At 44.4% G+C, this 17,858-nt stretch overlaps 1 protein-coding gene across 11 annotated transcripts in view; it reads left to right on the top strand.

Moving 5' to 3' along the window:
• Window positions 1–17,858, top strand: part of ADGRL3 (adhesion G protein-coupled receptor L3) — an 864,517-nt gene that overhangs the window by 666,194 nt on the left and 180,465 nt on the right. For 9 of the 11 annotated variants that reach the window (XM_019534224.1, XM_019534215.1, XM_019534218.1 and 6 more), the window contains 2 exons: window positions 7,258–7,563; window positions 10,303–10,406. In XM_019534224.1, coding sequence (XP_019389769.1) covers window positions 7,258–7,563; window positions 10,303–10,406 — 410 coding nt within the window. The remainder of the gene's footprint in view (window positions 1–7,257; window positions 7,564–10,302; window positions 10,407–17,858) is intronic. The other 2 variants (XM_019534217.1, XM_019534223.1) reach the window with 1 other exon arrangement.

The following is a 17,858-nucleotide window of genomic DNA, read 5'->3' as shown; positions in this document are numbered from 1 at the left end:
TATATATATATATAGCTAATATAATATATATAACATATACACTTATTTTTCTTTGAGGATGTATGTGTATATTTGTATGATACGGGAGGAAGAATTAAAGCAATGTTTTTCCTATTGAAGGGAATAGATGGTTGTCTAAGCTGATTGTCAGAGTTTCATAGGAGCCCTGTGAGGTAAATGTAACACAAGAACTGTGCTCAGCAGTGTCCAAATATGCAAAGACTCACAAAGGTTCTGCATCTAAAGCCAGTTACAGAAACTTAAATTTACTTTAACTTTAAAATCTTAATATGACAAAACATAGTAAAACAGGCAGTAAAAATAAAATAACTCTAAATATGCATTTCTGCTTGTAATAAAGTTAATGATTTTAAAAGGTTACTGCTTCTTTATGAGAAAACATTGTATTATGAAGTATTGTCTTAAGCGGTCCCTTCTGTTAAAATGGCCTCATGCAACACTGATTTTGCTCTGAGTTTAAAATTTACAATTTATTGGCAGTACATATTAATCTGGAAATCTCATCTGTATTCCATGCAGTAGAACTTAAAGTAATTTTGCACAGGTTGCAGTCTATTCATGGTTTTGCTTGGATTTAAGAATCATTTATATGTAAATGATTCTGATCGCTTGTTCTTTCCCGGCTAACCAATTAAGTTGGTTTTAAAGCACATAAGCTGTGTGAGTGAAATCTACAATTGGCACCTTCTGTGCTCTGTAAAACTCTGTGTTGTTAGTATGGTGATCTTGTTCACTGGAATTCATTATCAAATTGACTTGTTGAATCATCAGACCTTTGAACTTAATTCAGTAGTATCCCATCCATCTCATTCTGTTAGGTTACTTTTAAGCTAGTTGTTTTATCCTTTCTTATCATTTGTCCTCTGTAAGTAGTGAAGCTATTTATTGTTAAAATAATCAGGAATGCACGCTACAAAGCAGAAATAAACTAAAAAGTAGACTTTCAAACAGATTTTTTTCACCAGTGTCAAAGGGCTTGAGGCAGATACAGTAATTCCCATTTTATGACTTAGGGAACATATTTGTACCCTCCTTATGCACAGCTAATGGAGTAAATCTGGCAGCACTACTCTGACAGCCACATAGTCCAAGATTTTCAATGACTGGCTTAAAAGTAGACTCAAAATTACAAACACCCAGAAATTCACATTTAAGGTAATAGAGGAAGTTGAATGTTCAACTCTTTTGAGAATCAGGTCATTTATTGAATGTGTAACTCTAGGTCCTAAGGCATATATTTCAGCACCTGTTATCGAAAATTTAGGCCATATGTGTTGTTTTCTGTACCAGCTTCTTGAAAAACATTGTCCTTTTCTATGTATAATAAGTAAATGTAAGGCCTAAATGGTCACTCTTAACTGCTTGTCATTTTCGTGGCACACTTTACACACAATGTATATTGTTGCATTTGCTTCGGTAGCACTTGATGTAGGTAATTCAGCAAATGAAAAGATCTGCATAGTTACCTAAAGCAATACAGAAATTCTAAGGGAAACCTTATCTATCTGCCTAGTTCATCATCATCATTACCACCACACGGCCTTAATAAAATATCTTCCCAGATTTAGTAGTATGTAAACTATGAAAAGGGAAAATAAAAATGGGTGAAATTTGACTGGGCCACATTTAGATGGCAGCTGCATCAAGTATGTCAGAGGCAGAATTGGGGATGGGGCAGGAAGATAATGTTGTTATATTATTAATTAAATATGTACAACATGGAAGCTTTCAGCCAAAGCTACTTTCTCACAGCACTGGATGCTTCTTTGGGTAACAGACTATTTTTTTGTGTTTTATTTATACCTGTTGTGTAGAATACAGTGTGCATTTGGCTGTCACTAGGAAGCTGATTGATTTCCAGGTTTGAGGGGCAGAGTTGCCCCAAACTAAATGCTGTTTTCTAGCTGCTGAGAGATAAAGAGGACTCAGGGAAGGACTTGTTGAATGTTTTAATTAATTTCTAGGTCAGGAAAGATCTGGTGTAGAGTTACTGAGTATACTAGGAAAGTATTCTAGCATGCATTTTTGTCCCACTGGGGTGACTGGAACTTAAACAGGTGCTCAGATGGCTCTCTAAACAGTTTTTAGGGGGACATAAGATGATTCAGTACTTGGCAAGTGAAGAGGCACAAGGGCTAAGGAGATTAAGGCTTTGTTCCATTTGGGAGAGAAGGACAAAGCAAACATAATAGAATCAGGTCTTTCTGCTGAGAGGTTGTTGAAGTATTCTAGACCTGGTGACAGTAATATGGTCAGTGTGCCTCAGTTTCTCAATCTATAAAAATAAAAATAGTGATTTACATCCTCCTCCCAGGGATTTATATTGATTAAGCTGGAAATTTTGCAGAGGCCGCTTGTACATGTCATGGGGGTTTAGTCCTGTAAATTGAAAGGGTGGGTTTTTAATTGTGATGATTAAAAACACACCGTTTCAATTTAGGGTCTTCCATTACCATTGCAGTGAGGGACCAAATCCTTTTTTTTTCTTGCAGCGCCTGCTTGCCTCTGTGATGACCAGGGGGTGAGCTGCCAGTGGGCCCTGAGCTGTGGAGGGCCCCAGACCTTCCTTCCATGGCAGTGGCACCCCCTGGGGCCACCCAGGAAAGGTAGCTAGTGGGTGCGTGCTGCCTCAGCTCGCAGGAAGCATCCAGCCCAATCCTACTGTTTGTGGACATGTCAGCTTACGACACTGTCTCCTCTTGTCTCGTCGCCACCTCCGGCCAGAAGGATGCCGTTCCTGGAGCGGTGTACACCAGAACCTCCTGCCACGACTTGGATGGTGAATAGGTTCAGTGAATTTCTTTCTAGTGTACGCCAGGCCAGAAATGAGACCTCCTGTACCCTTGGAGGGGTGGTCCTTGAGGGCTCCTTCCTCCCCTACACCCTCGCCTGGGCCTCCGTGCTAGTTCGTACTCAGTCTCTCCCAAAACCCCACTCTTTCCATAAAATGGGGGTGCAGGCCAACGCTTAAGATCCGTGAGCCCCACAAATCTCCCTGTCTAGGGTTATCCTCAAATTTACTTGCCGGCACCAGCTTCCAGCTTCCTCTGGTCCGCTGGTCTGTGTGAAACTCCTCCCAGTCTATATCACCGGACTCTTCTTCTCGTTCCTCTAGGAACCTCCCCTTCTTGTGGAGAAGTCTTTCCCGTGCAAGGGTACGCTGGGGTGTTACCCACCACCTTGAAGGTTCAGCTGCCTGTTGCACCAGAACCCGCCGAGGTTGGGTGCTCCCGACCCCACAGCCTCCCCTGCCACTTGGGGTCTATAGCCCTTGTTGTCTTGCCCCTTCCGGGGCCTTACCCCTGCCCCAGAACGTACGGGGTGGCTGTGGGACGGAGAGTCTTCCTCGTGCTGTGCTTCTGCTGGCAGTTCTCTCCCGCACCGGCACTTCCAGTCCGCCCCTCCTTGGTCCCGGGCTCTTCCTTAAGCCTCCCGGGTTCTCTTCCCACCTGCAATGGGTGAGTAAGTGCCCCACCTCCCCGGGCTTCTGACAGGCGGCCGCCGCAGTGCCTTCCGCCCTGCGGGTCTCAGGGCTCACCGGCTGCGTTTCCCGGAGTTGTGGGCGGAGGGTAGCCGCGGAGCCTTCCGCTCCGCGGGTATCGGGGCTTGCCTGCCCCTTTGCGCTTGTACACTGTTCTCTGAGCCCAAGCTGGGGTAGCACCTGTCTGCTAGGAGCCCACCTGGGCAGCCCCAGGAGGCACCACTGCTGCAGAAGAAAGGACTGGGGCCCTCCACAGCTCAGGGGCTCCTCAGTCCACTGGCACCTCACCTCCAGCCACAGGAGAGACAGGCAGGGTCTGTGGAAAAAAGGATTGAGCCCCTCGCTGCTTCTGCTTTCAGGCCACCTTTCCCATGGCAGGGCGGCGAGTTGTCAAATGCTACAACATTACAGATAGCTGTGTTGCAAATTAAATTACATGCGAATGTGGTTTAGTTTGCAGTGTAGTAAACTCATTTGAATCATAACCCCACAGTGTGTACAGCGTGACACAATTAAACTACAAAAAAGCCCATTGTTGTCATGTGTACAAGCATCCTGTAATTGCTAAATAAAGTGTTTGTCCCTCCTACTTCAGAAGAGGCACATTTATTGTTTTGAAGAGCAATTCTCCAGAGTATCCCTCCATGGTGATAATTAACAGTACGTGCTGAAGTGATGCTCCTTTTAATAAACCTGGCTTGCACTCCTCGTCATTCACCCAAACTGTCCACTTCAGCAGATTCAAGGGGCAGAAGGTATCAGCTCTAGTGATGTCACACACAGAAGACAGCCAAAAATCCCAAATCAGAGAAGAAATATGTGATCTGTGGAAATGGAAGTGAAGCATGAAAATCTCTCCTCAGTGAATAAAAAGCTGTGGAACAGACAGTGAACTCATCCTCAGAAGGAGCAGACTACCCACCCCATAAGGTTGCGATAATTACTCTTGTACTCATTCTGACATGTGCAAAATGGTAAAAGTTTATGTTGGTGTCTTTGCACTGTTGTCTGAATGGATACACAAGATAAGTTGGGGCCTACAGCCTCATCTGATATTTCAGGACACATTTGAAAGAAGGATTTCATTTAAGTTCTCCATTCAGTGGGGTCTTTGGAAATCCTGATCTGGGAAAACACGTTGGTGTAAATAGCGGACAAAATAAAATAATTATAAGGTGACTGTCTTCCGGTATTTACCACACATAATACTTAAAAGAGCTATTACAGGATGTAGGGCAAGTTAATGCATTTTTAAATAAGTTAACCTCTCATTGCTGCTTCATTGCTCTCCTCAGAAATGGTTTTAAATGGAATATCTTTCAGGAGTTAAACCAGTAAAGATATGACTACTATGATGTGTCCCTTTATGGCAGCCTTCCCAGTTACAGTGTGAAGGCCTGTGCTCTGTGTGTAGGATCAGGCAGCAGTAGACAGGATGCTACAGAATGGTTCACTTCCTAGGAGAATACTTTAGTGAACATATTCGCTGTCATGGTGGTAGCAGGCCTCTGCCAATGCCTCATCTCTACTGTTTTTATCCATAGTATCCTATAGGATGTTCTTTGTATTTTGGCTGTTGCACCTTGTAAGTTTGTATGAGGGTGACAGTGGGGAGGGCGGAGGGAATCCTTGAGTAAATGGTTGCCTACAAACATAGGAACACAGGAGATTGAACTCTGTAGCCCAGGAGGTCCCTTCCAGTCCTATGCTCCTAAGTAGATGAAGGGTGTGATTAGCTGAATGGGTGATAAGCAAACAGCCCAGAAACAATTGGTGCTTGTGGAACCAAGGTGCTAGTTAAAGCATGGGAGCATGTTAGGATTTTGCCCTTTACAGTGAGTATGGCAGTAACACCTGGAGGAATTACTCAAAAGGAAGCCCCATGCCTCACTGACGTTAAGCTTGTACAAACACTGGAAGAGAGGATTGGAGTTTCAGAAGTGCCTAATGAAGCTATGAACCCAGCATCTATTAGACACTTGCCTCCCTCAGCCACTTTGGAAAGTCCTGCCCACAGTTCCTGTCCCAGAGGTATGGGGAGCATTCCTTGCCACACTTAGGTCTGTCTCTTCTGGTGTCCTTCTGTGCCAGGGATTTTCAACCTTTTTCAGTTGGTGTACCCCCGGCAGCCCGTCTGGAAGCAGGGAGACCCCAGGCCAGTCAGCAAGTGCGGGGAGGGGTGTTCACTGTTGACAGATTGATGAGTGCGGGGTGGGGGGTCCCCTAGTGGCAGATCAGTGAGCTGGGGGGGATGCCCCATGGTGAAACTGGAAGTGTCCCCTCCCCCCGCTTCTCTGTGCCGCTGCCATGTACCTCCAAGGGTATGTGTATCCCCAGTTGACCCTTCTTCATGGTAAGAGTGGCCAAAATTTGGAATGGGCTTCCAAGGGAGGTATACTCCCCTACCTTGCGGGTCTTTAAGCAAAGGCTGGATAGGCATCTGGCTGGGGTCATCTGACCCCAGCACTTTTTCCTGCCTAGGCAGGGGGTTGGACTTGATGATCTGTTGAGGTCCCTTCTGACCCTAACATCTATGAATCTATGAAACCCCTGTTCATTTAAATAGCACAGTCCCCCATGGTGGGAACCAGTAGGAGGATTACTATATTTATGTGAATCCAAAATGACTTTGAATTTAAGATGACCCCCCAATAAATAGGCTCTAGAAATGGAAAATTTATAAATTTGTTATAATTTTCCATGTATAGAATCGAATTATTGGAGGTTCATCTTAAATCATACCCCCCATTGCTACAGTGAGGAAAGCAGTGGCAGGGGGGCAGGTGGTGGGAAAGTCAACTGGCCTGATGTCCACTCCTTGCCCTTCTGCACCTTGGCCCCTGCTATCTGTCCTCCCTACCACTTGCCTCGCTTCTGACTCCCTGTGGTGCCTCTACCCCCCGGCATCTGGCCCCTGACTTGGTCCTTCCTGCTGCTTGCCCCTCCGCCCCCGCCACTAGTTATCTTTGGTACTGGCCTTGATCTGACCTGAAGTGCTGAGAATGATGATTCTGGTCCCAACCCAGCCACACAGCAGTGGCTATACCAGCAGAAGCTCTTGCCCTCGCCTTGGCTCCAGCTCTGACCCAGGCTGGGGCTAGGGCTGGATCTTCTGGCCATTGATACAACTGCTGCTGTGAAGCCAGAATTAAGTGGGGCCAGAGCTGCAGCCAGGATGGAGGCTAAACAACAGTGGGGGAGGAGGCAGGTAGAAGAGGTCGGGGGCAGGGTATCACAGAGGCAAGCAGTGGGGTAGTGGTTTCAGCTCCAGTTCTGACCCGGATCTTGGGTCAGGACCAGAGCTGCAGAGTTGCCTGCTCCCCACCTTGTACACAAATTCACAACAGGCTTTATTTTCACCATGTTGAATGGGAAAAGTAACCTCATCTTGGATTTGAGTAAATCTGGTAATAAGAAATGGTATTTTCTTCTTATTTTCTTCTTTTCAATAATGTTTGATGTGATTAAGCTGAACACCAGCTATTTGTTCTTATAATGCAGTTGTCACCTGCAGGGTCACTACCACTGCTGTGCTGTGTGTGGAGAAGTTTGGTGAGACCCTATGTATAATATAGGTATAATTAATATGTCTTTCAGTGCTTACACAAGGCCTTGATGAATTTGCAGACTTTTCCAATTTTCAAAAAAAACCCTGCGCCAGGACATATGGATATGTCTTCTTTCCTAGGATCTCACAAGGCCACAGAAGTCAGCGGTCTCTTTAAAAAAAAAAAAATGTTTTCACTTTGTCCTAGAAGTATCGCCATCAGGAGCGCTGGGCACAGGAAGTACCACAAGCAGCACCACACCGCGGGTCACCACCAGCAGCACTGGGCGCACCACCACCACGTCAGCCACAGGCAGGCGGAACCGCAGCACCAGCACCCCATCCCCGGCTGTAGACATCCCTGAAGAGATGACCACGCATCTCCCGCCTGCTTCCTCCCAGCTCCCTGCTGTAGGGGCAGAGAGCTGCGAGGCTGTGGAAGCCCGCGAGATCATGTGGTCTAAGACCCGGCAAGGACAGGTGGCAAAGCAGCCATGCCCTATGGGGACAGTAGGTGAGCCCAGTGGGAGTGGACTGAGGAAGCTTTCTCCATTTGTCTGGTTCTTTAAGTGACTTGGTGCAAGGTTTGCTTTATAATAGCATGTATAATGCATGTACTGTCTCTTAGCAAGAAAACCCATGTAGCATGTTACCACTGGACGAAGCTGACGTTCTTGGTCAGATATATTAGTCTTATGAATTGTCGCAGGTGGTTGAGTAGCACATAGCTGCCAGATGAGTGGTGAGGGATCAGTCCCCAGACCCCCCGGGTTGGATTGGGCCCACAGACCCCTTTCCCCCCTTCCCCACATTCTGGATCCAGCCCTCACAATGCTTGCTCTGGCTGGTTTGGGATTGCACCATACACAGCACCCACCCCATGACCCATGCTGCACATGACAACCTGTACCAACTGGGGTGGGTGCCATGTGCAGCTCCCATACTGTACTGGCCAAAGCAGGCACTCCATGGGGCTCAGTTCCAGACTGGCCAGAGTAGGCACTACAGGTGCTGGATCTAGCATGTGGGGGATGTCCTTGATTGGCCCTATATGGGTCCAGAACCAGGATCCAGATGATGTGGCAGAGGCTAAATCCAGCCCACAGGCTATATCTTTGACACCCCAGCTATACACCATTATACAATGCACCATTATACAATGTCATTGTTCTGCATATGATTCTATGATTCTGGGGTGATTGACAGGGGGCTAATGGCTGAGGACATTTTCAAACATATAAGTGAAGTCTCTTACATCAACAAATGGGGGCCTATAGATAAATGGCCAGTTTTTCGAAACCACAGATTATAGCTAGCAGTCATTGTGACCCTCAGGGAAAAGTGAGTTGAATACCTTAGTGAAATAGTATAGTAGAGCTGGTCAAAAATGGCATTTTTGCGTGGTTTGTTCTTTTTTTGTTTGGGTTTTTTTTTTGTTTTTGTTTTTGGGGGGGTTTTTTGCCTGAAATGCGCCTGGGGTAGTGGGTAATTATGATTTGTCAGAAAAAGTTCAAATTAAAAAAAAATAATCAGCCCTGTTAGAGCTTAAACATGTTTCTTTTTTCCTCCCCCAGAAAAAAATGTTAAAGAAAAGGTGGTTTATATGTTAGCAAAATATCTCAAAGAGCTATTTCATTTAACCAGTGCTAGCATACAGTTTTGATGACCTGCATGCCAGTTTTGAGGATCTACATGCCATTAAGAGAACCAGAAGGTTCAGGGAATTTGCTGATGAACAACAAATATTAGTAAAGGACTGGAAGGATTAAAGAGATTATGGAGACAACTTCCTCACTAATTCTCCCCTAAGTCTTATACAGTTATTCACATTTCCATTCAGTAACTCTGAAGCTTGTCTCAAACCAGTCAGAGTCATTGGAGTTTGCAGGGTGGATACTTTTATGTGGGAGGAAAGGAGAAAGAATAATAGCTCATGAAGACCAGGTATAAAACATTTCTTTTAATAGTCCTTCTGGGTCACTTAAGCTGTAGGTACCAGAGTATCCTGCCTAGAGTTCACTGTATGTTGAGCAAGAGAAGAAAGTTATGGTCATTTGTGATGACAGGGCATACAGGAATGGAGCAAATTAAAATCCAAGTGGAATGTCAGGAGGCATTTTCTAGCAACCAGGTTTACAAGATTACAGCATGGTCTGTGTAGGAAACCTGGTCTTCCTTCTGCATGAGTTGTAAAAAACTAGACTGCATAAACTATTTTGGAATAGGCTTTAGAAAAAAAACCAAAACCCTCGTTGACAGGGAATGATCCAGAGCAGCCAGTAGGTCCTTTCCATCTCTAATTTCTGTGATTCATTACAACTGCACTGTACTGTCAGTGGGCCTCTTCCTGCTCCCTTTGAAGAGGAGTATCAGGCCCAATGTATAATTTACTTCCCTGTTGATATATTTGGTTCTACAGTGCAGAGCACTCATGGGATGCAGGTTCATCCATCTAGTTTCCTTGCATTTAAAGGTTTCTAATGGAACCATTTGGGATGTATTTCTCTCCATCTGCAAGGTCTTACATGGGTTTGCTGTCTTTCCCAGCAGGGAATTTAGGACGTCCTTATGCAACAGCTTTTCTCTGGAAGTCTCTTTTGTCAGTAAGGGGTGAAGGGGGAAGCATTGCACCACATCTTATTATTTATAGATTCTAAACTTTGAGTATTTCCATCTCTCTGGTTTAATGCTTATACCAAGTGGAGAAACCTCCACAGAGCACCAGGAGAGGAGGATGTACAAGCTCAAGGACTGATCCTTGAGCCATCAGTGAGGCAATGCAGACAGGAAGGATGTCCCAGTCACTGGGGAGCTAATTTAGCACACGGGAAACCCAGGTCAGTTCCTTCCCCCTGCCCCCAGAATTCCTTTGTGACTTGGGGCATGTCACTTAGGGCTAGATACAAATTATTTTCATAGATGCCTGCATTTAAGCAGTCTAATTATCCTCTTTAGGCTAGGTTTTGAAAATTCCTTATCTTTGAAATGGAGATAATGGTACTTATCCAACTCACTGACCTGCCCTGACAATAACTACGTCGAAGATGGTGAGGGGCTATGGTAATGAGGGAATTAGATATCTAGAGAGCCAGACACTCCCCAGCTGAGTTCTTAAAACATTGTTTAGGTGGGTGGTAAGTGCTGAATAGAATTCAGCTCATTATGAAATGAATAAAGTCTGTGGGACAGGGCCCAGACTGATTAATGCATTTGATAGCTGGTAACAGAGAATCTTTCCTGCATTTCATTTTAGGTGTTTCAACTTTCTTGTGTCTTGCTCCTGACGGGATCTGGGACCCTCAAGGACCGGACCTCAGCAACTGCTCTTCTCCCTGGATCAACCACATAACTCAAAAGGTATAGTGCTGCATCCTTTGAGTCTGTGGGCTGCCTTTTATTCAGACTTTTACCGTATCTGCATAGGGCCTCAAATACAAAAGCCATGGCTGATGGTTACAAAAGAAACAGTACTTAAACAACATATATTACAGCAGTGAGCAGCGCCGACAGCCACATCAATGGTTTGGGCTACAAAACTCTAGACAGTGGAAATATTAAAGCCCTGGTGACAGATAGCAGCACTTGAAAAAAGTGGGGGTGAGGGAATAAGTTTTAAAATAAGAACATGAAATAGAAAAGGGAAGGGAAAGAAGAAGATCTCATGGTAGGAGGGCAGGAAAAGGACAACAGACACTGAAAACACAGAATTGTCAAGTGAAGAAGCTGTTTTTTTCTGTCACAGAGATTTTCCTTGTTCTTTGTATCCACAGAATTATCCCATTATAGCGAAATTGTTACCAGTGTGTAAAGATTGCTCCATACGCAGTATTTCCCTTCTGTTTTTAACTTTAAGTTGCAGAATGGCTAATGGAAATAAAAACAACTCCACAACTATACATTATATTGTGACTTTTAAGTCTCTTGATGAATGTTTGGTGGCACTTCATCATCTATCAGTGTTAAAAGTACATTAACATGTGACAATAAAAGCTCTCAGACTCGGAATGAACAGGGCTTATTGGGAGCAATGTGCTGAACATTTTTGTTATTAATGCACAGTGGTGCTTTCAGCTGATCTCATTACAAACAGAGACCAGATGTGTGTTTACGCCACAGAGTCTGTGGGCTGAATCCTTATTACAGCAATTTATGTGAATTTATTCACTCTTTATGAGTAAGTAAGAAAGTCCTGATATGACAAGTTGACTGCACTGCTGGATGTTATAAAGATTGCTTTTCTGAGTAGATTTTGTAAATGAATTGTATAGGGGAACCCTTTAGAAAACAGCAATCCTTCTCTCTCTCTCTCTCTCCTCTCTCCCCTCCTTTTTCCCCTCCTTCCCCGACCCTTGGCCCCCTCCATTCCCATTTCTTACTTTCTTTACTGTTTTTCTTAACTATCTTGATGTTCAGTTACCTGCAAAATCATTATAGTTATCATTACATACTTGGGGGATGGTCCTGCTTTGAGCAGGGGTCGGAATAGATGACCTCCTGAGCTCCCTAATTTGCTGTGATTCTATGATTAATATAGACACCCCTACTGAAAAATATAATAGACAAGCTGCATTTATATGCATTTCCTTTCCAAAACATGGGACAATAAGGATTAACTTCAGAGTACTCTGACATACCACAGATGCTAGAAAGCTTGAGCTCCTTGAATTTACTATATTTTAGGCCAAGCAAAAAGATTGGTAACTCTCTTATGATATCACCAGACTAGCTGATTAATAGGAATCCTGGTTTTCCCTGATAAAAAATCACAAATTCTCTTATAACCCCCGAAAATCCATGATTAAAATGAAAGGCTGCTATATATATAGGTATCAGTTGAACACAATGTTTTATTGATATGTTTACAATTTTAAAGTAATTTGGAAGCCTACAAGTGCTTCAATCACTATAATAAAATAAATTCTAAATATCTATACATTTTGGTATTCGTTTTCAGATTTTTATCATGAAAAGTCAGAGCTCCCCCCTGCCGTCTAGGCTCAAAGAACACAAGTCCAGGCCCTCGACTCCCCTCCCCCCTCAGCCCTTCTGGGGTCCCTCACTCCCCACCCACAGCCCCCTGGCCCTCCTAGTGCCCCTTACCCCCTCTACAACCCCCTGGCCCTACTGGTGCCCCTCGTCTCCCATCTACATCTGCTCCCTGCCCCTCCCAGCCCTGCCAGAGGGATCCCCAGCTGCCAGGGCTATGGGGCCAGGGACCTAGCTCGACAGGCCCCTGCTCCCCACAGCAGTGCTTGAGCCAGTCCAGCACAGTACAGCATGTAGCATGCACCCTGTGCCAGCTCCATGCATGGTACCAGGTGCAGCTGGCACAAGCTAGAGATGGTACGCAGGCTAGATTCGCCAAGTGACTTGCTGTGGGGGAGGGTTGCAAAGAGCATGTGCGGCATACGGAGCCCTACTGAACAGGCCCTGTATGCTGGCACCAGCACAGTGCAATCTTCACCAGCCCCCAAGCCAGCACACTGGGCCAGTCTAAACAGCGCCGCCTAGAGTGCACAGCCTGTTCTGGCCCCCTGGACCCCATGCAGCACCCCTGGCAATAGGTCCCAACCATACACCCGACCCACAGGCCAGATCATACTGCTACATGGGCTGTATCCAGCCCAAGGGTCCTATGTTTGACACACCTGTCCTTAGCAGCTGGTCAATGGTATCTGTCCATCTCTCAGTCTCTCTGGGCGTCTCTACCCTCTACAGACCATGCTATGGGACACTGCCATGAAACCACTCTGCCCACTCACTTCTATTCCTCATGTTCCGAACACTGAAAGAATATGATGTAGTCACCTTTTGGAGTCTTCTCAGGACACTCTTAGGATCAGTTTTACAACATCTACATGATATGTATTTGGCATGTGTCATAACTGGGCAGAGCATGCTTTTATAGTATGGCCCATTGCTATACAGCAGGGGCAGGCACTTATTTTGGGTGGAGGGGCACTTACTGAGTTTTGGCAAGCCATCAAAGGGCACATGACAGGGAGCCCAGGGCAGATAAATATTTATTTTCTAAAATTTTTAGGGGCCCCATGGGCTGGAGAAAATGGCCTGCAGGTGACATTTTGCCCACCCCTGCTATACGAACATACCCTTTAAATGATTTGTTTGGATTAAATGAAGTGTAAGCCTGAGGAGAATTCCAGTAATAGTCATGAGGTGATCATCTAGAAGGATTTCCCATCTGTTCAGTGCAGCACTTAGCTTCAGGTTGTATCTAAGGACAGGCCCTGCTTTGATTGATGTGAAGCAATAAGGAGATAACCTAGCTGTTGAATGCAAGTGTAAACAGTGGTGGAGTCTTGGAAACTCTTTAAATATAAGTTTTTGTTCTATATGAGGGGAACATGGCTGTACTGTTAACTGAGAGAGACCCTGGAACATTTGTTACTGTTTTCAGTTCCTTCTTATGGGCAGTGCCAATTATGATAGACTGTTAGCCCAGCTAGAAAAAATGTTCTGTATTTCTGAAGAAGAAAAGTAACAAAAGACTTCTGCTAGAGAAAGGATATAAAGAAACTGAGAACCACACTATGGACTTGAAGCTCAGGAGCCACTGGTGCAATGGAAGTCTTCTTGGTATATCCTGCTCTCCAAATGTGGGAGATGAGCTTTAGGGAAATGGGATTTGATCAGCTGACTCTGAAAACAGCCATGTCAGTCTACAAAGTCATGGAGCAAGTAAACCACAGCTGCAAGCTTCACAAAGAAGACAGTGTTTATGAGGGTATCACACAGCAGGCTTAAAAGGCTGTCTGCAAGTAGAAAATGCACGGGGAAGTGAATCCAAAAGAGTTATAGCACAAAGCCTGCAGGTAGCTGTTTCAGAACTGCAGAAGTGAATGTACACAGACGCACTGTCCAGCACCCAGCCAGAGTACAGACATGTGCGGTAACAGCGATTAATTTGCTAACAAGTGCAAACAAAAAGAATAGGCAAGCTTTGAAAAAACCAGCTAATCGCTCCAGAGATGAAACATCATGCAGCAGTTGTATACAGCAGCTGCCATTGGCAAAAACTAGTCTAAATTACTATCCATATCTGTTTCATGGAAATTGTAGACAAAGTGGATATGGGTTTTGCCATCAATATATTTTACCTTATGTGTCTGTATCACATTTAGACAAGCAGGCTCCTCCTCCCACCCCACCCCCCTGTCCCCTCCCACTCACTCACACTCACACAAAGCAAACAAACAGCCTTAAAATACACATTGTCCTGTTTCTTCAGTGTGAAGATGCCATCTCCTTTTGACGTATAACAAACAGAAATAACAGCAGCAGTATAGTTGTTACAAGGGACAGAACCGATTTCTTCAGCTTGTGGTCAAGCCAGTAATTGGAAGCAAAATGAGTTGTTTACAGTGGAATCTCACTTAGAACAGTGGTTTTCCACCTTTGTAGACTGAAGGCAGCCCTTGTTAGACTGAAGGCAAGCCTTGCAAAATGTCAGCTCTTAATTTTCATTCATTTTCTAACTACAGAAAAATAGTACACCAATTCTGCTGGTACAGAGAACTCAGAAAGACCACAACAGGTCAGAATGGTTTTAGTCCTATGAATTCCCATTTGAAATTCTCTGGGTTTAGCTTGTGAACCATGTTTGCACACTTAAAAGTGCTAACACTTCATGGCACCCTGCACCACCCTTGAAAGGGTCTCAAGGCACCCCAGAGTCCTATGGCATGCTTGTTGAGAATCACTGACTTGGAACCTCAAAACTTTAGTGGAAAAATTCTTAACAGAGTTTAGAGAACTTACCTGCCGCTGGCACTGGATTTATGACCCAGATACCCTCAGATCAACCATGATTTCTTCCATTTGATAATAGGCACATGTTAGAGATAAACAGTGATAGCAGTTACGAATAATGCGGGCAAGGCAAACAAAATAACCCCTCCCACCTGATTCTATATCTACCAGTCCTAGGGTTCACAGAGGGATGGTACATCTGGCCAGTATGTGGGCTTCACCCTGAGGTTCATTCTTGAATGTCAGATGTCAGCCATTTGGAGGTTGATGGCTGAGGCTCACCCCATGCCAGTGGGGTGGGTAAGATAGGCTGATGGCATGCCCTCTCTCCATGATGGCCTCAGGTTCCCCACTTGAGGACACGTTGCTGGTCTCAAATCCTTCCTTTTGTATTTTTTCTCTTCTCTGATGACTCTTCATCTTCAGGCATCATTGATTGATTTCCCTGGGGTCATCATACTGTCCAAGTTCTGTTCTGTCAGTATATTCCTTTGTTTCTCCAGCCCATCACACATGCACATCTTAATTTGGTCATTTACTGGTGTCTTCATTTGGGCATGCCCTGGCCTTCTAATTTGGTCCACCCACCAAAGATGGGAATGCCAAGGGCTCTGCAGCTGGTCACTGTAACTTAATGCCACCTTATCTCATGTTATGGAATTGTGTGGTATATGTCTTTAATTGCCCTGTCTGTTTATGCCCGCTTGTCCCTTGGCTTCAGAAACTGTGTCTGCCATGAAGGAGACTTTGTCACAAACAGGGTTTTAGATGCCATTCCCCTGGACCCTTGTTCTAATGCATATCTACTTTATCTACAAGCCAATTCCTAAAAGCAAATTTCTAAATATAATTTTCTAGCCATCGCCTGCCACATATCAAATATCCTCAAGTCAGATCACCTTTCTTCTCAGACTTGCAGCCAAGACTACTCTTGCAACTTTGATAAGAAAATAACAGGAAGAACCTCAACCCTTAGTCTCAAGGAGTGTTGTAGGGAAAATGAAGGAACCTTTAGAGTTTGGTGTGATGGCTGGAGAAAAGCTTTAGAAAGTAATACCAGCCTGAGGAGAGTGACTGCTGCCAAGTTTTTCACCACTCTGGAAAAATGGGTGTTGGCAAATTTTCCTTCCTCATGGGAGTTAACAACTTTGCCTTTTTAATAATTTTTTAAATAGGCGGTATTTCAAATTACTATCTTTTGGCATGTATTCAACCATGCAGAATTCGTTAGGATGCTGAAGCAGTTCATGGACTGGCATCAGAGTTGTAGACAGGCAATTTTCTCTCCTGAGGCACTATAGAACAACCACCTGGTTGGAGGCCTGCATATATTCTGCAGGTGGGCTGCAACTGAAAAAAATACTTTTTTACAGTTTCTACAAAGAGCACTCCTATATTTGGTGGTCATGCCTTTATGGCAGCCTGGAAACTTGCTGTGAGCACTCTAGCCTGCACAACACTGGCACAACCTTACGATAAACATAAGGATGTAAATATGTAGCACATAAAGCCCTTGAGCTCACTCAGTAACAATAGCTCCAACAAGCTAATGTACCACTGAGAAACAGTTTACATTTCTGGTACCTTCTACTAACAGAACTCCCCAGAACACCCATGGAAGGGCAGGCTAATTTTATGAGCTTCAGTGAAAATTTTAAGAATATTTGTTCTATAAAAAGAAAAGTTGTATGGAATAGCTGTTATCTTTTGCTAGGCTCTGTGTGGTGGCAGGTGAGGTCATAAAGTCAAACTTCATATTGGGATTCAAGCCTTTTTGAATTCTCAGCAGGGCAGAAGCTTATGGAGCTGTTTAGAAGAGGATATGGTCTCAGTGGAATTAGATGAATGTACAGCCAGGCTACAATAATTTAATTCTTGAATATAAGTTATTATTGGTCTAAAGGGAAGAACAACATATTATCTCTGTCATTTATCTTACCTATATCATCATATGCTTTAATTCTCTGAAGATGAGTATATGAATATCTTCACTTTGGTTTCATTAAATCAGCTGGTTATTGCTTTTGAACTGATGGCAGTAGGTTATTCATTTATAAACCAGCTAATTGATTTACTTGAAGATAGAAACTCTGCCTGCTATTTGTGTTTCCATGCAACCTGGCATTTTAAATAATCACCAAAAACTGAGGGAGCAAGAGAAATACCCAATTTTAGGTACTGGATGGTAAATTTAATAGGAAATTGCACATACATAACAGAGCAACATTGGTTCTTTCACCCGCTAGTGAATTTATAGCATTATTTATAGCTGATTCTGTACAATTTCCCCTTAACCGTTTGCATTTCTCATGCCTTGGGACATTCCCCTTGGATATACAAAACCAGTCCCATGGTGGCATATAACACAGTTAAGTTCAGCAAACTGGAATGCTGAATACTTCTTTCAGTGCCATGATCACTGAAAACCTTTGGGTGGACCAGGGAAGGGAGTAGCTCTCTCTGCTTGTTGGATTTATGGAGCTAGCTAGCCCCTCACCCTAAAGACACGATTAGGAAAAGAGGCACAGGGTAAGCAAGGAAGATCATCACAGGAAAAGGAAAGAAATCAAAGGAGGAAATAAAAGATCCAAATTAAAGTTAAGTTAATCTCTCAGTTCGGGCTTGGTATTAGGTCAGAGCTGTTCCCTAAGCAGCCTAGGGTCAAACACCCTCAGGACTACTTGAATGGGGGCATCACTAGTGGGAACTGTACAAAGGTGAGCCACAGGCTCCCTGAGTTGCCCTGTGTGCTGGCACCACCCCACAACTACCACTGAACCATATGCCTGCATAGCCCCAGCCTCACTCCCTGCTTCTTGTGCTGAGCTCACCTCCTAGGATGGGGACAGCAAGCATAAGCAGCAGGACAGAGTGTGTGCCTGGAGTCACTAGCTTCTATTGCATCTAGAGCAATGAGGAAAGTGGCCCCCAGGCAGGATTTGAGGGACAACCATTTGACCCCACATGGGCTGCATGTGGCCTGAGGACCACCAGTTGGACAACCCTAGTTTAGGTGATAGTTTGATCCATTAGTCTATG

Source organism: Crocodylus porosus, unplaced genomic scaffold, assembly GCF_001723895.1.
Source record: "Crocodylus porosus isolate Cpor-Errol unplaced genomic scaffold, CroPor_comp1, whole genome shotgun sequence".
NCBI classification, from domain to species: Eukaryota; Metazoa; Chordata; order Crocodylia; family Crocodylidae; genus Crocodylus; species Crocodylus porosus.
The sequence above is the reverse complement of the archived record's forward strand: the minus strand, read 5'-3'. Positions and strand labels throughout refer to the sequence as shown.